The 20,736-nt window shown below is 36.2% G+C and overlaps 1 protein-coding gene across 1 annotated transcript in view; it reads left to right on the plus strand.

Annotated features, from left to right (window-relative positions):
* The window catches only part of LOC102807340 (transient receptor potential cation channel subfamily M member-like 2), a 169,015-nt gene that overhangs the window by 145,594 nt on the left and 2,685 nt on the right, over window positions 1–20,736 (plus strand). Inside the window, exons 19-24 of the mRNA XM_085502863.1 lie at window positions 10,210–10,464; window positions 12,358–12,532; window positions 13,482–13,638; window positions 18,750–18,928; window positions 20,037–20,132; window positions 20,410–20,542. Coding sequence (XP_085358989.1) covers window positions 10,210–10,464; window positions 12,358–12,532; window positions 13,482–13,638; window positions 18,750–18,928; window positions 20,037–20,132; window positions 20,410–20,542 — 995 coding nt within the window. The remainder of the gene's footprint in view (window positions 1–10,209; window positions 10,465–12,357; window positions 12,533–13,481; window positions 13,639–18,749; window positions 18,929–20,036; window positions 20,133–20,409; window positions 20,543–20,736) is intronic.

Raw genomic sequence — 20,736 nt, forward strand, 5'->3', positions numbered from 1 at the left:
GGTCATATCAATATAGGTATGGGTTAGCCCACACTGGTCATATCAATATAGGTATGGGTTAGTCCACACTGGTCATATCAATATAGGTATGGCTTAGCCCACACTGGTCATATCAATATAGGTATAGGTTAGCTCACACTGGTCATATCAATATAGGTATGGGTTAGCCCACACTGGTCATATCAATATAGGTATGGGTTAGTCCACACTGGTCATATCAATATAGGTATGGCTTAGCCCACACTGGTCATATCAATATAGGTATGGGTTAGTCCACACTGGTCATATCAATATAGGTATGGGTTAGCCCACACTGGTCATATCAATATAGGTATGGGTTAGCCCACACTGGTCATATCAATATAGGTATGGGTTAGTCCACACTGGTCATATCAATATAGGTATGGGTTAGCCCACACTGGTCATATCAATATAGGTATGGGTTAGTCCACACTGGTCATATTAATATAGGTATGGGTTAGTCCACACTGGTCATATCAATATAGGTATGGGTTAGCCCACACTGGTCATATCAATATAGGTATGGGTTAGCCCACACTGGTCATATTAATATAGGTATAGGTTAGTCTACACTAGTCATATCAATATAGGTATGGGTTAACCCACACTGGTTTAGCAATTTGTTGTTATCAAGAATTAAAGTGTGCAAATCATGAGATTTTTTTTAGTCCTCGTTCGGATGCTTATGTTTTGACCTCCGTACATCCGTGCGTCCGTGTTTCCATGCGTTTCCATATCTGTATCTTAGAAATGCCTCGACCAATCACAATCAAACTTGACACATACATCATACATGATATTATACATATGCACAATCTAATTCAAGATGGCCGAATGGCGGCGATTTTGTTCTAAAAATCCTCAAAATCAAGCATTTCTCAGCTGTTTACAGATGAATTTTGTTCAAGCTTGGTTATATACGTTGGACATTATAGGACCTTGATGTGCATTATTTTGATTTCAGATAAGATTCAAAATGGCCAACTGGTGGCCATTGAATGTGTTTTAATGAATGTGGTTCTAGTGCCATATATCTGACTTGCTGTGACTGATTATGTTCAAATTTTAAATATTCATTATACATCATGTCATAGATATACAGATATATTGGTTTGACGATTCTATTAAAAATGGCGGAATGGTGGCCATTTTTGTGCTAAAAAATCATCAAATATCAAGCATTTATGGATGGATTTTGTTCAAACTTGGTACATTCATTAGACATAACGAGTTCCTGATGCACGTTATTTTATTTTTTAGATCGGATTCAGAATGGCTGACTAGTGGCCATTTTGTTTTAATGAATGGGCTTCTACAGCCTTATCTCTGACATGCTTTGACTGACTATGTTCAAATTAGATATATTCATTATACATGTACTCAAAATGGCTGATTTTGTTTTAATTAATGCTGTTCCAATATCTCACAAAGTGTCAATCATTTAAATGTTAAACAATCATCATAATCATATTCCTGACATGTTTATATTCCAGCTATATTACTATAAACAAAATTATATATCTTAAATTCGATAACTAACGGGGACTGTGCCATGCATGGCTTGTTTTTGCAAGATCTGTCTTGCATACAACTGTATATGTAAATCCTTGTTGTTACATATGTTTAATATAAGCGTTTTCCTAACCGTTCTAGATATAATTCATACAGCTATATTTTGATATACATGTATGAGTGTATGACATAATATCCATATTAATCCCCGTTCAGGCGCAGCCTGAAAAGGGGACTTTATAATTCAGGTTATGTCAAATGTTCTTTTTCCATTTTCCGTCTCCAACATTTTCTCAGAAATTCTATAGCAGGTATCAGTGTAACTTGGGAGGTTGATGAACAAGTCTTGATTTTGCCAAGTAGGCACGTAATTTTTTTTTACAGATCTGAAAATCCCAAGTGGGTCTTTTTCACGATTTTCATCAAAAATTACCTCTCCCGGCAACATTAACAGAATGTCTGCGCATGCTCAGAAAAAAATAATTACTTTAAAATACTTTATTTTCGCTTGCAACAATTTTTTGCTATTTTCGCTGAAGGAATGTTTCAGTTAAAATAAAATCCAGCGAATATACCCTTTTTCCTATATTTTACAGTCAACTTGTCAAAAATCAATGAAAATAAATTCATTACAAAACACCCAGAAAAAGTCTTTTCAGTGAATGATAATCCAGCTGAAATAAAATATTTTACAGTAGATTAGATCTGTGAGTAACGCTACAGCAAGTGATTTCTCCATTGCGTGCAATTTATTATAGTACTGTTTATACATGTATTCTGTTCGGCTCAGTGGTCTCATTCACTAGTTACTAGAAGAACTAGTAACCTTATTTGATTTCAAGAACTTCAAGAAGGCGGCATAAGAGATGTGTTTGCAAAGGTAAGTTCTCCAGTTTCAGCAAAATTGAATGTATATTGGGGTACGATTGGTGTACATTCTGTGGCGTACAGATGTGAATATTATGATGATTGCCAGCTTTATTAGTCCCCGTTCGGACGAAGTCCAAAAACGGGGACTTATAATTCGGTCTCCGTCCGTCCGTGTGTCCGTGCGTCCGTCCGGAGTCATATCTCAGAACCCCTTGGACCAATTCTATTCATTCTTTGCATGTGCCTAGTACTTTATGTGGGACATTTGCACATGCAGTGGTTTAGCGATTCTATTCAAAATGGCCGACTGGCAGCCATCTTGTTTTTTGAAAATGTTGTATTTTGGACATGCTTTGTCAGTTTTCATTCAAACTTGGTACATAGATTATACATGTTAGGATACATGTCCATGATGATTTATTTCACAATTGGATCAAAGATGGTCGACTGGCAGGCATCTTGTTTTTGTTTTTTTATGCAGTATCTTGGACGTGCTCTGTCAGTTTTCATTCAAATTTGGTACATACATGTACTTTATACATGTTAGGATGCATGTCCATGACAATTCGTTTCAAAATCTGGTCAAGGATGGCCGATTGACAGCCATCTGACTTTTTGGCCTTACTACTATATTTCCACAATTTATGTACCATTTTCATTCGTATTTGGCACATACATCATACATATCAGTGTGTTTCATAATCAGATCAAAGATGGCTGAATAACGACTGTTTTTATTTTGGCCATATTACTATGACACGAAACACGTGTTTTGATGTAAATAAACAATCTGTTGTATACGCCACTTGGAAATCAAGTTTCAAGGACATGCTCGCGACAACCCCTCCGCTTTAATATGACGAGCACAAAGAGAACTTAACGGGGACTGTGTCATTTTCAATGACTTGTATTCTTGTGAAAAGGCAAAAAAGCAAACAATTGTCTCCAATCTACAAAACTAGTTCGTAAATTGTATACCCTGTCAAATTATTGTACACGAACGATTAATTCATGGGGACATAGTTTTCAAGTAAATCGTTATTTGGTCTTTTGCTTGTGTCGCGATTTCCAAAATATCCACAACTCGGGGGGGAAAAGAATGTCCCTGTCCCTGTTGCCTATGATTATATTTGTATTTTTTATGTTGTGAGCATTAAACTGTTAGTTGTAATGAAGATGCTGCCGATCTCGTGCGATTCAACTTGGCGGATGTACAGTGACAACACGTGTATGGACGGTCGGTCGAGTAGTCTGCAACGGACCATGAAATCACCCGGCATTTTTTCTGCATTTTTTTTAGCTTCGCTGTTGACTTTGTCGAGCGAAGCTTATCATATGAGTGATTGTCCATCTCCGTTGTTGTCGTACGTCCGTGTCAATGTTTTACTTTTTCGACTTCCTTTTGAAAACTACAAGCCTGAATGCTTTGATACTTGGTGTATATGTACCTTGGGTAGACCTTTCTCAGATTTGTTCATTTCATGATGATATCTCCAATTCTTTAATTTTGGTGAATATTTTTGTCATTTTTGGTAAAAAGTGATATTTTCGACTTCTTGTTAAAAACTGCAAGTCCAATTGCTTTGATATAACATATATAGGTACTACATGTGGACCTCTCTCAGATTTGTTCATTTTGTGATGATATCTTTAATTCTCTAATTTTGGTGAATATTTCTAATTTTAATGATTACCGGTATTTTTGGTGAAAAGTGATATTTTTGAATTCTTGTTGAAAACAGTAAGTCCTGTTGCTTTGATACTATACATATTGTTCATTTTCTAATGATATCTTCTGTTCTTTAATTGCAATGTGCATTGCTAACAGCGGAGTTATCTCAGCCGACAGGCTGCTTGTTTAATATTTTGGATATTTCATTCACTCCGGCGCCTAAAAGAGTTTAATTTATATTTTACCGTAGTCATTGACACCTATTGTGAATAGCCTGAATTGGTAAGCTTCGTTTCAACAATGAGCTATTTCTCTGAACAATGTTAAATTATCCTTTGAATGCTCAGTTTGTTTTTTGAAAACGACTAATTTTTTGATTTAAAAGAAAAATTATGCCGTTTTCCCTCGTCAAAATCAAAGCATAAATGTCTTGCTACAACATCGGTAAATCTCTACTACCGCGTTGCGTTCACCACGAGGTCACTGAACCTCCATTAACATATTTAAATGAGCCACGTGTAAATGAAAACATGGCGGATATTGTATCACATCGAGCATTTACATTCAACTGAAATCATTCGTTCACGATGAAACTAAGTTGAATATTACTTCCAATTCATAAAAATTCGTTTGTGCGTTATTATAATCATTACTGAATACTGAAACAAGTAAGTTATTCACTTGCGAAACACAGAATGACCAGATTGTGCTACCGTGATCGTTTGCTACCGGTACTAAGGGTCGTCGATCATAAATAGTGTGGATAGCTGCTCGAATTCGCCACTGTGTTTCAAGTTTTGAGCATAAACGAATATTATACAGTACAAGGATTGCTGCCGCTGCCCCGCGCGTTAGGTATTCCCCCCTGTTTGCTTCCGCGTGTGCCCGGACCCTCCCTCGCGTGTCCGCGCGTTAAGTAGTAGGACCGGGTACTAACCACTAAGCAATGTATTATTGTTTGTATTTATTCAAAACTTCTTTTAGAACATACTTTACTTTTCGTTATCAACAAAATTATAAAACAAATTATGCATATTACATTAAGTGAATTTTTTGGGGGATTCAATTCCAACATTTCATAATACCTATGAACCAAAGGCCTTTTACTCTTAATTCTCTGAGTGTGACACCTAAACCACAGGTTTTAATTGTTTGAACAGAATTATGATTTACATCGGTAATGACGTTTTCATCCAATATTAATTGTGCAATTGTTAAAATGCCTACCTACACATTTATTGTTTTTTGTTTCTGTTGCCCTGAGATAGACATTTGTGGGGGGAAAAAAATTAAAAATCATGCTTGATTAAAATTCAAAATAAAAAGATGTAGCCATGTAGCCCCTTCCTGTTATCTGTTTCCAACTTCTTCCAAAGTAAAACTGGTGAAGCCATGTAATTGCCATACAATCATCAACTGTGGGAAAACTTGTATGTTATTGAAAATCTTTATTTTGTTGTCTGTGAATTAATATAATATTTGAAATGGCGTAATGGTGCAAAATATTCTCAAACAATCGGTCTTCTGGTGGCACTACACTGCGCATTTATGCACAGTCAGTATCCCAATGCGTGATCTCAGCTTACTAAGTGATGATGGTGTTTGAAATGGAAAACTGAATACAAAAATTCAGTAACATCTCAAACGAATTTCCGTCTGCTGTGAATGCATGTTCCTTTACAAAACTACTGTGATTGCATAGCGATACCTGTAAGGGCCATTGTCAATTAGTTCGCTTGCTCAACACAGCGTTATACATAGGGCTGATATTGAATCACGGGGAGTAAAATCTTGTGATACTAATCTCTAGAACCACTAAGATTGGTACATATGTCATATGAAAAGGCAATCTGAATAATCTAGGTAATCTAGGTAATCTGAAAAGGCATGGAGAAGTTCTGGTGGAATTAGTTTGTACGTTAGGAAAACACTTAAACCTGGTGTTACAATACAAGAACAGTCTAGTGTTTACACTCTGTGGTGTAGATTAAAAAAAGACTACTTCAAGTTAAAGAAAGACATCTTTTTATGCACAGTTTACATTCCTCCTGCAAATTCGTCGTACTACAATAGAACCAGTGAAGATCCTTTCAAAGTTCTTCAACAAGAAATCACCATGTACAAAGAAAAAGGGGACATTATTCTACAAGGCGACTTCAATGCCCAAACAGCAGACTTACTGGACATAATTGAAGATGACGAGAATAATTTCAACTTTGCACCAGTTAATTACCAGTGTGACACTAGAACTAAAATGCGACATACCGGTAACATGGATACACATAAAAATGCATTTGGTACAGAATTAACTACTCTATGCAAAGCTAATGGTTTAATCATACTGAACGGTAGAAGTATAGGTGATAGACAAGGTGTGTTTACCTGCTATGAATGGAATGGTGCTAGCACAGTTGATTATGCTATTACTGATACCAATCTACAGCACCAAGTCATGAACTTCAAAGTACATGAACCCACAATTGCATCAGATCACTGTGCAATATCTGTCATACTTAAACTGCCAACCATCCATGGTAAAACTAGCAACCCAAATCAACACCTGGATAATTCTCCTAGTTATTATAAGTGGACAAATGAAACAAAAGATCTGTACTTGCTATACCTTAAGACTGTAAAAGGTGAAAGTGTTGTTAACAACTTTTTACACACAGATTTTTCAAATCACTCATCCGATGATATTGTCAGCCAATTCCAACATACCATTGAGCAACTCGCAAATGACTGTTTATTTGACAAGAGTAAACACTTTAAACGAAGAAAACTCAGGAAGAAATCATATAAGTACATGTATACTGATAGAAACTGTAATATACTCAAACAAGAACTTAGAACATTAGCTAAATCCATACAGCACAAACCCTGGGATACTGATATGCGCAACATTTATTTTACTAAGAAGAAAGCCTTTAAAAAGCATATTAAAACCATGCAAGGACAGCAATGGAACTCTTTCCAAGATAAAATTAACTTGTTGAATTCCAATACTAACACAGGTGATTTCTGGAATTTACTCAAGACATATACAAAATCAAGAAGTACAAGTCTAGTTTCAAATATCCCCTATGACAAGTGGATACATCATTTCCAGTCAATCAGTAATAATTCCAATATACCAGAGAATAGACAAGCTGAGATCCACCAGGTATTGACCAATTTTGAAAATCTGGACAATCTCAATTCCAGCATTAATAAAGAAATTTCTATGTCTGAAATTAAGACAACTCTGAAGAAGCTAAAAACAGGGAAATCACCTGGTTATGATGGCATACCAGCTGAAATGCTTAAATTCAGTAGTCCACATATTATTGCAGCCCTTCATAAATTATACAACCATGTAATGGAGAAAGGAGAATACCCCGAAATATGGAACATTAATGCCATTACACCAGTTCACAAAAAAGATGATTCACTAAATCCAAATAACTACCGTGGGATATCAACTAACAGTGCAATAAGAAAAATCTTCAGCATGATTCTAAATGACAGAATAAACCAGTATCTACATGAAAATGATATTACTCACAAGAACCAAGCTGGTTTCAGGAAAAAACATAGGACAACAGACCATATCTTAACACTGCATACCATGGTCAAAAAATACCAATCAATGAATAAGCCACTTTATTGCTCTTTCATTGACCTGAAAAAATGTTTTGATACAGTTTGGAGATCAGGACTACTGTATAAATTGCAAGCCAACTGCATTAATGGCCTTCTCTATAACATCATCAAAAGTATGTACAATAACATTAAATTCTACGTTAAACTGGATGACAAGATGACACCAGCATTTCAGACTGATAACGGAGTAAAGCAAGGCTGTCCACTTAGTCCTACTCTCTTTAGTTTATTTATTAATGACTTAGTTGAACTATTAGACAGTACAGCCATTGATCAACCAGTATTAGATGGACTAACAATATCCAGCCTCCTCTTTGCTGATGATATAGTTATCACTTCAACATCTAAAGAGGGACTCCAGTCTTCCCTTAATCATCTACATGACTATACTAATAGGTGGGGATTGAAAGTAAATACAGACAAATCCAAAGTCATGATCTTCACAAAATATGGCCACAGATCTGATAACATTGCTCTTAAATATGGTGACACAATTCTTGAAAAAACCAATCAATTCACATACTTGGGCATTACCTTTAACACTAATGGTTCACTCCACAAAACTATGCAGAGACTTACTGATAAGGCAAGGAAAACCAAATATTCAATTGGTAACATCTACAGTGAAAAGTTTAACAATATTAAGTTGAAATCCAAACTGTTTGACTCATTGCAATTACCAATTTTATTGTATGGATCTGAAGTTTGGGCTGTTTTAGAGACTGGTAAATAGGACAAGACTGACACAGAGAAGTTTCACTTAAATTTTTGTCGTCAGACTCTGTGTGTCAACAATAAAACAAGTGTGATTGGTTGTAGGATGGAAATGGGTAGATTACCCTTAATTGCAAGAATCCATTACCAGGCAATCAAATATTATCAAAATATTTTGAACAATGGACCTATCAGCTTTACATACCATGCTATTAAGGAACTGCAACAAAACTGCTATAAAAATACATGGCTAGCTAGTCTAATTAAGATTAGTAAAATTTACAAAATTAACATTCAGTCTGTACAAAAACAAACTTTTTATCAGTTGGCCAAAGATCATTATGTAAATTTATGGCTTCAGGACATCAAAAGACCAGATTCAAAAATGAGAACATATTCTTTATTAAAAGATGACATTAGCACATCACCTTATTTATACATGTTGAATAAGAGAGAGAAAATTAAGCTTATGTCTAAACTGAGACTTAGCAACCACAGATTAGAAATAGAGCTAGGACGTTACAAGAGACCAAAAACACCAGTTGACAACAGAGTTTGCAGGATGTGTAACATACTTGAAGATGAAATACATTTCATTACATCCTGTAAACTCTATAATACAGATCGTGAGAAACTATATATGGTCTTCACTGAACAATTTCCAGATTTCCAGTCTGCCAGTAATATTGAAAAATTTAAGTATATCATGAATACATCAGAAATAAAACTCATTAAACATGTTATTACCTATCTTAAATCATCTTATACTTTACATGCTAACTTCCAAGCACAATGAAAATGATCTTCTCTTAGTGCTGTACCTAGTAGTAGTGTGTCTTTTATGTGATTTAGTTACTTCTTTTTGTTATACTTTTATTACAATTAGCTAAAATTGAGATGTGGTTTCACAATACGGCGTAATAAAGTTATTATTATTATGAACCACATGTGTATATCTTTGACTATACTCATTTTAAACTATTTTTTTTTTACAGTGGTGTTGTGAACTGCTTCAATTTCGCAAGGCAATTTCTTCTGGGTTCCTACAACATGGAGTGTCAGGGACTTTATTGAAATGTTGTACACAAATTTCATAAAATCCTTAATATATCTAGAAGTGAAAATTAAATGGTTTACAGTATACCCATTATACAGTTATTACAGTTATACCCATTAATAATGATTGAAATGCAATAATATCACTGCACTAAAAAGACTTCAAACAATTATTGTTACTTCTCCATTGAAGGTTATGAGCAGATCAACCTTTACTGGCTTCCTTAATTATTACATGTACTTGCTTTGAAAACTTAGCTTTTACAATTGTTTAAATTAACAGATGTTGTTCTATGTACAATGAATACATTTTAAATAATAAACCTTGCTGTGTTAATAAAAAATTGTATTTGACAACATGAGAATGATTCTGATGCCCAGTGGTGATGTTGAAACAAACTCAGGTCCTGGTAATATACTAAGACCTGATTAACAAAGAAGTCATGTACATCAAGGTTCACTCAGATTTATGAATGCAGTTTCTTGAGCAAGTATACATGTATGACAAATAGTTTTGTTGCACTTTTGTACTGTGAGATTCTGAACATGGGTCAGTGGAAGTTTTTAGTTGTCAGTACAAAACTAGATTATGGGAAATCACTTTATGATGAGTTGTACCTACAAAGAGTACATATTTATTCACCTGTTTGCAGATGTTCCTTGTACTACTTTATAATCAAATAACGGGGACTGTGACATTTCATGTCTTGTTTTTATTATAGATTGGAGTCAGAGATCCTAAGTCACTGAAATATAAAATAAAAAGTTGGGCTTCCGAGGCATGGAATATCTTTGATTGTATTATGTTCCTTTGGTATATTCTCTCAGTTACACTTCGATTTACATTATATGATGAGGCATTTGAAATTGCTAGAATATGTTATTGCATTTCATTGATGACCTTCTACTTTCGCCTCCTGCATATGGGATTTGTACAGAAAGACATTGGACCCAAGATTATCATGATAACCAAAATGGTAATTATGTTATACCAGCATTTTAATTGCCTGAATACATCATTCTGATTGGTCAAGTATGGGTTTTAATTATACAAGCCATGTTTAAATAGGCCAAAAAACACTGTTTTTGACTCCCGTGTGCGAAGCACAAAAATAGAGTCTTTGCAGTTAGTGTTCTGTCTGTGTGTCTGTATGTGTGTGTGTGTGTTCGTCTGTTCCACTGCTATGTCAAGAACCATACATTGGTTTTTGATGAAACTTGGTGCATAGATGCTCTGGGCCAATGCGCAGATTTGATTAGGTTTTGATAAAAATCCATGCATATTAATTGATTACCTAATTTGCATGATAATTAGCTGATTTTTAGCTGTTCCACTGATATCTAAAGAACCACTCATTGGATTTTGATGAAACTTGGCACATAGATGCTCCAAACTATTTGATTACTTTTGGGTAAAAATCTGTGCAATATTAATTACCAATTTGCATAATAATTAATCATTTTTCGGCTTTTCCACTGATATCTCAAGTACTAATCATCACATTTCAATAAAACTTGGTACATAGATGTCATAGGACACTGCACAAACCTGATAGTTTTTAGGGTAATATCAGTACATATTAATTACCTAATTTGCATAAATTAATTTTCAGCTTTTGATATTTCAAGTAGTAATCATCACATTTCAATGAAATTTGGTACATAGATGTCATAGGACACTGCACAGACCTGATAGTTTTTAGGGTAATATGAGTACATATCAATTACCTAATTTGCATAATTAATTATTTTTCAGCTTTTGATATTTCAAGTACATGTAGTAATCATCACATTTCAATGAGACTTGGTACATAATTACTGTGCAGAACCCTGATTAGTTTTTGGGTAAATATTTGTGCTTATTAATTACCTTATTAGTTAATTTTCAGCTTTTTGCCTGATATCTCAAGTACTAAATATAATATTTCAATGAGACTTACTACATAGATCTTCTAGGACTATGCAGAGACCTGATTAATTTTAATTGGATATTAATTACCTAATTTGCATAATGTTCCACTGATATATAAAGAACCACAAATTGGTTTTTAATGAAACTTTTAAAGAGAACTATGCAGAGACCAAATTAGTTTTTGGTAAATATTCATGCCTATTAATCACCTAATTAACATAATTAATTAACACTGATATCTCAATTACTGATCATCACATTTGAATAAAATTTGGTACATAAATGCTCTAGGACAATAGACAGGCCTGATTAATTTTGGGTTAAAAAATTTTCATATTCTCTAATTAGCATAATAATTCGTAATTTTTTTGTTCTGTTCTGTTCATATTAGTTACCTGATTTACATAATTAGTTTTCAGCTTTTCCATTAATATCTCATGTACAAGTAATTTTGAATTAATTTTTAATGTGTCTTCAATACTCTCAGCACACAGGAGTTCTTTCTAAGCTTTCCTTGATTTGTGTTTAGAAGCAGTTTTCAAATGTGAATGAAACACAGTAGGAATAAATCCTGATGTCAACTGAGATTGGCAAATATATTGCTATTTTACAGAACAGACATAGAATAAGAATTTCAAAATAAATTTGTAAGTGGCTCAAAGATTCAGAACCCAGAAATGTTGTCAATCCTCAAAACATAATCAGACAAACAACAGTAATTGGAGTTGTATTTTTTATTATGTTGATTAAAAGGACATACATATATACGTTGTACAGAGTTCATGAAACACTTTATATGAAATGAAAGTCATGTAGTCTTGTTCATGTTTGTAATAACTTAGAAAATGTTAAATAGTGACATTCTAATACATTCTTGTTACTGTGAGACCAATTAGTCTGTATGAATACAAACATTCTATGCACATGTATGATATTAATATTTCTATTGTTTTCTCAGTTAAAAGATCTGGTATATTTCGTGGTGATTTTGGTGATATTCATTTTAAGTTTTGGTATTGCCACAGAAGCCATACTATATCCCAATATGGAACCACAAATATATGTAATATTCAAATCACTCTACAAGCCGTACTGGCAGCTCTATGGGGAACTGTTTCTTGAAGAAGTTGAATGTAGGTGTTTTTTGTGTAATATAAATACATAATTGCCATGGCAACAAAACCCACACACCTATTTTGAGATAAATTCTGGTTCTTGACTTTAATCAGACACCATATATCTGGGATATATTTGTATTTGTATTTGTATTTTCACTTGTTTCTCAATTACCATTCAAAAGATTTGAATGAAATCTGGTATATACATGTAAATACTCTGGCATAAGCCACATACTTGTTTAGGCGTAAATTTTGTGCTTTCTATTTACCTAATTTGCATATTAATGAAACTAGGTGCTTTTGAATAATCCATAGATCTGATGACTCCAGGGTTGAAATCTATGCATATTACCCTGGTAATTCATGTAAACCTCATTACTATGCATAACTGAAATCTCTCAAGCATTGTTGCAGATAAGAACATGCAACTAGTGCTATAATGGAGGTATTTGACAAGAAATATGACTATATATGCTCAAGTGACCTCATTAATATGCATAACTGCAATATTTTAAATACAATAGCAGATAGGGACATGAAACTTGAAATTGTGTTTTGCTAAAATTGTGTTTTCAGACAATATATTGACCAAAATATCAAGTCGTCATATATGGTCATGATTTCATTAAACATTTATAATTGTTATAACATAGCCACTTGGAGCCCCCAGATCACAGCTCACAGTTATATTTTTAAATGCTTTATTTAATTGTTCTATTAGAAGCACATCTGCTCGAATGTAAATAACAAAGCCAAGTCTTCGGTCAAAATAAGACATTCCTCAATGATTGTGCATGCAATACAATTTTTGTTTTATGTGTATTAGAGATGTGCTTCTACTGTAGTAAATATGGTATTCTTATTTGTACATCTGCCCCCAATACCCCCAAGGAGTTCTTTGATTTGTTATTACATATATACATAGTCTTGATCCAATTCTTAATTTGTTGTTATTTCTGTTTAGGTTTGATTGATAATGAGACATGTCATACTGATCCTAGATATTTGGACACGTGCCCAGATGTTCCAGATAACATACGCTGGGTGGCACCAACATTAACTGCGATTTATATGTTAATATCAAATATATTACTTATCAATCTACTCATTGCCATGTTCAGGTTAGTAAATTACCACTTACCCTGACATTGTAAGGAAGGGTGCATTTGACAAGGCTTGAATGATGCCTTGATAGATCACTGACAGTGTAAGATAGGGTTACATTTGACAAGGCTTGGATGATGCCTAGATAGATCACTGACAGTGTAAGATAGGGTTACATTTGACAAGGCTTGGATGATGCCTAGATAGATCACTGACGGTGTAAGAGAGGGTTACATTTGACAAGGCTTGGATGATGCCGAGATAGATCACTGACGGTGTAAGAGAGGGTTACATTTGACAAGGCTTGGATGATGCCGAGATAGATCACTGATGGTGTAAGAGAGAGTTACATTTGACAAGGCTTGGATGGTGCCTAGATAGATCACTGACAGTGTGAGAGAGGGTTACATTTGACAAGGCTTGGATGGTGCCTAGATAGATCACTGACGGTGTAAGAGAGAGTTACATTTGACAAGGCTTGGATGATGCCTAGATAGATCACTGACAGTGTAAGATAGGGTTACATTTGACAAGGCTTGGATGGTGCCTAGATAGATCACTGACGATGTAAGAGAGGGTTACATTTGACAAGGCTTGGATGATGTCTAGATAGATCACTGACGGTGTAAGATAGGGTTACATTTGACAAGGCTTGGATGATGCCGAGATAGATCACTGATGGTGTAAGAGAGGGTTACATTTGACAAGGCTTGGATGGTGCCTAGATAGATCACTGACTGTGTAAGAGAGGGTTACATTTGACAAGGCTTGAATGATGCCTAGATAGATCACTGACAGTGAGAGAGGGTTACATTTGACAAGGCTTGGATGATACCTAGATAGATCACTGACAGTGTAAGAGAGAGTTACATTTGACAAGGCTTGGTTGGTGCCTAGATAGATCACTGACAGTGTAAGAGAGGGTTACATTTGACAAAGCTTGAATAATGCCTAGATAGATCACTGACAGTGTGAGAGAGGGTTACATTTGACAAGGCTTGAATGATGCCTAGATAGATCACTGACAGTGTAAGAGAGAGTTACATTTGACAAGGCTTGGTTGGTGCCTAGATAGATCACTGACAGTGTAAGAGAGGGTTACATTTGACAAAGCTTGAATGATGCCTAGATAGATCACTGACAGTGTGAGAGAGGGTTACATTTGACAAGGCTTGGATGATACCTAGATAGATCACTGACAGTATAAAAGAGAGTTACATTTGACAAGGCTTGGATGATGCCTAGATAGATCACTGATGGTGTAAGATAGGGTTACATTTGACAAGGCTTGGATGATGCCGAGATAGATCACTGACAGTGTGAGAGAGGGTTACATTTGACAAGGCTTGGATGGTGCCTAGATAGATGACTGACGGTGTAAGAGAGGGTTACATTTGACAAGGCTTGGATGATACCTAGATAGATCACTGACTGTGTAAGAGAGAGTTACATTTGACAAGGCTTGGATGGTGCCAAGATACATGTAGATCACTGACTGTGTAAGAGAGGGTTACATTTGACAAGGCTTGGATGATGCCTAGATAGATCACTGACGGTGTAAGAGAGGGTTACATTTTACAAGGCTTGGATGATGCCTAGATAGATCACTGACGGTGTAAGAGAGAGTTACATTTGACAAGGCTTGGATGATACCTAGATAGATCACTGACTGTGTAAGAGAGAGTTACATTTGACAAGGCTTGGATGATGCCTAGATAGATCACTGACAGTGTAAGATAGGGTTACATTTGACAAGGCTTGGATGGTGCCTAGATAGATCACTGACGATGTAAGAGAGGGTTACATTTGACAAGGCTTGGATGATGTCTAGATAGATCACTGACGGTGTAAGATAGGGTTACATTTGACAAGGCTTGGATGATGCCGAGATAGATCACTGATGGTGTAAGAGAGGGTTACATTTGACAAGGCTTGGATGATACCTAGATAGATCACTGACTGTGTAAGAGAGGGTTACATTTGACAAGGCTTGAATGATGCCTAGATAGATCACTGACAGTGAGAGAGGGTTACATTTGACAAGGCTTGGATGATACCTAGATAGATCACTGACAGTGTAAGAGAGAGTTACATTTGACAAGGCTTGGTTGGTGCCTAGATAGATCACTGACAGTGTAAGAGAGGGTTACATTTGACAAAGCTTGAATAATGCCTAGATAGATCACTGACAGTGTGAGAGAGGGTTACATTTGACAAGGCTTGAATGATGCCTAGATAGATCACTGACAGTGTAAGAGAGAGTTACATTTGACAAGGCTTGGTTGGTGCCTAGATAGATCACTGACAGTGTAAGAGAGGGTTACATTTGACAAAGCTTGAATGATGCCTAGATAGATCACTGACAGTGTGAGAGAGGGTTACATTTGACAAGGCTTGGATGATACCTAGATAGATCACTGACAGTATAAAAGAGAGTTACATTTGACAAGGCTTGGATGATGCCTAGATAGATCACTGATGGTGTAAGATAGGGTTACATTTGACAAGGCTTGGATGATGCCGAGATAGATCACTGACAGTGTGAGAGAGGGTTACATTTGACAAGGCTTGGATGGTGCCTAGATAGATGACTGACGGTGTAAGAGAGGGTTACATTTGACAAGGCTTGGATGATACCTAGATAGATCACTGACTGTGTAAGAGAGAGTTACATTTGACAAGGCTTGGATGGTGCCAAGATACATGTAGATCACTGACTGTGTAAGAGAGGGTTACATTTGACAAGGCTTGGATGATGCCTAGATAGATCACTGACGGTGTAAGAGAGGGTTACATTTTACAAGGCTTGGATGATGCCTAGATAGATCACTGACGGTGTAAGAGAGAGTTACATTTGACAAGGCTTGGATGATACCTAGATAGATCACTGACTGTGTAAGAGAGAGTTACATTTGACAAGGCTTGGATGGTGCCAAGATACATGTAGATCACTGACTGTGTAAGAGAGGGTTACATTTGACAAGGCTTGGATGATGCCTAGATAGATCACTGACGGTGTAAGAGAGGGTTACATTTTACAAGGCTTGGATGATGCCTAGATAGATCACTGACGGTGTAAGAGAGAGTTACATTTGACAAGGCTTGGATGATACCTAGATAGATCACTGACGGTGTAAGAGAGGGTTACATTTGACAAGGCTTGATGATGCCTAGATAGATCACTGACGGTGTAACAAAGGGTTACATTTGACAAGGCTTGGATGGTGCCTAGATAGATCTGACAGTGTGAGAGAGAGTTACATTTAACAAGGCTTGGATGGTGCTAGATAGATCACTGACGGTGTAAGAGAGGGTTACATTTGACAAGGCTTGGATGATGCCTAGATAGATCACTGACAGTGTGAGAGACGGTTACATTTGACAAGGTTTGGGTGGTGCCTAGATAGATCACTGACTGTGTAAGAGAGGGTTACATTTGACAAGGCTTGGATGATGCCTAGATAGATCACTGACGGTGTAAGAGAGGGTTACATTTGACATGGCTTGGATGATGCCGAGATAGATCACTGACGGTGTAAGAGAGGGTTACATTTGACAAGGCTTGCATGATGCCTAGATAGATCACTGACAGTGTGAGAGACGGTTACATTTGACAAGGTTTGGATGGTGCCTAGATAGATCACTGACTGTGTAAGAGAGGGTTACATTTGACAAGGCTTGGATGATGCCTAGATAGATCACTGACGGTGTAAGAGAGGGTTACATTTTACAAGGCTTGGATGATGCCTAGATAGATCACTGACGGTGTAAGAGAGAGTTACATTTGACAAGGCTTGGATGATACCTAGATAGATCACTGACTGTGTAAGAGAGAGTTACATTTGACAAGGCTTGGATGGTGCCAAGATACATGTAGATCACTGACTGTGTAAGAGAGGGTTACATTTGACAAGGCTTGGATGATGCCTAGATAGATCACTGACGGTGTAAGAGAGGGTTACATTTTACAAGGCTTGGATGATGCCTAGATAGATCACTGACGGTGTAAGAGAGAGTTACATTTGACAAGGCTTGGATGATACCTAGATAGATCACTGACGGTGTAAGAGAGGGTTACATTTGACAAGGCTTGATGATGCCTAGATAGATCACTAACGGTGTAACAAAGGGTTACATTTGACAAGGCTTGGATGGTGCCTAGATAGATCTGACAGTGTGAGAGAGAGTTACATTTAACAAGGCTTGGATGGTGCCTAGATAGATCACTGACGGTGTAAGAGAGGGTTACATTTGACAAGGCTTGGATGATGCCTAGATAGATCACTGACAGTGTGAGAGACGGTTACATTTGACAAGGTTTGGGTGGTGCCTAGATAGATCACTGACTGTGTAAGAGAGGGTTACATTTGACAAGGCTTGGATGATGCCTAGATAGATCACTGACGGTGTAAGAGAGGGTTACATTTGACATGGCTTGGATGATGCCGAGATAGATCACTGACGGTGTAAGAGAGGGTTACATTTGACAAGGCTTGGATGATGCCTAGATAGATCACTGACAGTGTGAGAGACGGTTACATTTGACAAGGTTTGGATGGTGCCTAGATAGATCACTGACTGTGTAAGAGAGGGTTACATTTGACAAGGCTTGGATGATGCCTAGATAGATCACTGACGGTGTAAGAGAGGGTTATATTTGACATGGCTTGGATGATGCCGAGATAGATCACTGACGGTGTAAGAGAGGGTTACATTTGACAAAGCTTGGATGGTGCCTAGATAGATCACTGACTGTGTAAGAGAAGGTTACATTGACAAGGCTTGGATGATGCCTAGATAGATCACTGACGGTGTAAGAGAGGGTTACATTTGACAAGGCTTGGATGGTGCCTAGATAGATCACTGACGGTGTAAGAGAGGGTTACATTTGACAAGGCTTGGATGATGCCGAGATAGATCACTGATGGTGTAAGAGAGGGTTACATTTGACAATGCTTGGAATGATGCCTAGATAGATCACTGACGGTGTAAGAGAGGGTTACATTTGACAAGGCTTGGATGATACCTAGATAGATCACCCAAACAGAAAGGCATCCATTGTTCTCAGTTTAGTATTGTACTTCATTGACTCAATGTTGTTATATTAATTTATTCTATCCCATTTCAGCTATACATTTCAGAAAGTTCAAGACAATTCTGAGACAATCTGGAGGTTTTATCGTTATGAATTAATCAGCGAGTATCATGACCGACCAACACTAGCACCACCACTGATTATCATCAACCATGGTTACAGAATGGCTAGATATCTCTATCATCAAATAAACCTCAAGGTTGAATTAAACGGTAGAGAAAATTTCTCATGATGCCTTCTAGTAAAACTGTATTTCACACAAGCTGACCCACAAGACAATATTTTGAATACATGATATTATTAGCGGTAAAAGCAACATAAAAAATAAAACCAATAAGCAATTTGTTTTAAAATGAGACACATGTTATTCATAGAATGCATCTAAAAAAATAATTTCTATAGTCCCAATTCCCAGTAATGTTGGTTTTCAATAGGACATGAAGTCCCAGACTTTATAATACTCTAAACGGCTTGTTTGAGTATTATATAATTAGTCCCCGTTCGGACGAAGTCCGAAAACGGGGACTTATAATTCGGTGTCCGTGCGTCCGTCCGGAGTCATATCTCAGAATCCCTTGGACCGATTCCGTTCATTCTTTGCATGTGCCTAGTACTTTATGTGGGACATATGCACATGAAGTGGTTTAGCGATTCGATTCAAAATGGCTGACTGGCAGCCATCTTGTTTTTTGAAAATGTTGTATTTTGGACATGCTTTGTCAGTTTTCATTCAAACTTGGTACATAGATTATACATGTTAGGACACATGTCCATGATGATTTATTTCGCAATTGGATCAAAGATGGTCGACTGGCAGGCATCTTGTTTTGTTTTTTTATGCGGTATCTTGGATGTGCTCTGTCAGTTTTCATTCAAATTTGGCACATACATGTACTTTATACATGTTAGGATGCATGTCCATGACAATTTGTTTCAAAATCTGGTCAAGGATGGCCGATTGACAGCCATCTGACTTTTTGGCCTTACAACTATATTTCCACAATTTATGTACCATTTTCATTCGTATTTGGCACATACATCATACATATCAGTGTGTTTCATAATCAGATCAAAGATGGCTGAATAACAGCTGTTTTTATTTTGGCCATATTACTATGACACGAAACATGTGTTTTGATGTAAATAAACAATCTGTTGTATACGCCACTTGGAACTCACGTTTCAAGGACACGCTCGCGACAACCCTCTCCGCTTTAATATGACGAGCACAAAGAGAACTTAACGAGGACTGTGTCATTTTCAATGACTTGTTTTAAATAAGTTTTAAGTTTGATGAATACTTTCCTGTTTATTTCACAGAAATTGAAAATATGCATAACAAGAAAAAAGAAGAAAAAGACAAGAAGAAAACTGAAATTAAAAATAAATTTGACAGAGACCAATCACATACATTGAGTAAGTACTGTTGTCACTGTGTCCATAAATTTGTATTTTGTCATTAATGTACATGTGACAAGCAAACAAGGCAGGTTTTATCTTGCATTCATATTTCAAAGTTTTGAAATTAAATAAATGCATTTACAGATTTAGGCTAAAATACATAACAATTTACATAACAAGGCACAAAGTATGCAAGAAGGAACTACAGGGATTGTATATATAATAGTAGATTGTTGCATATTGACACAAAATCAGTACTAATTTAATTTACTTTTGATCATTCAACGTTCAGGAGTGTGTTTAGATGAGAGACTTGAAGATTACTTGAATTCATTTGAAAGGAAATGCATGGGGAATTATTTCATCAAAATAAATCAAGAATATGTTCAGTCTTGGGAAAGTACTGTGTCTTCCACTGGAGAAAGGTAACCCTCAGACAATATTTGATATTGGTGTTGTCCACAAGGTATGGCACATCAAGTCTAGATACATAGTACCTCTATAATAGTACACAATGAAGTCTTTGAACAGGTCACAGGATATTTAACCCTGTGACAACAGTGAGAATTATAAAAATGACATCACTACATTCATTGACAGTATTGGTGACATACCAGCA

This window comes from Saccoglossus kowalevskii, chromosome 8 (assembly GCF_978046115.1).
Source record: "Saccoglossus kowalevskii chromosome 8, keSacKowa6.1, whole genome shotgun sequence".
In the NCBI taxonomy this organism is placed as follows: domain Eukaryota; kingdom Metazoa; phylum Hemichordata; class Enteropneusta; family Harrimaniidae; genus Saccoglossus; species Saccoglossus kowalevskii.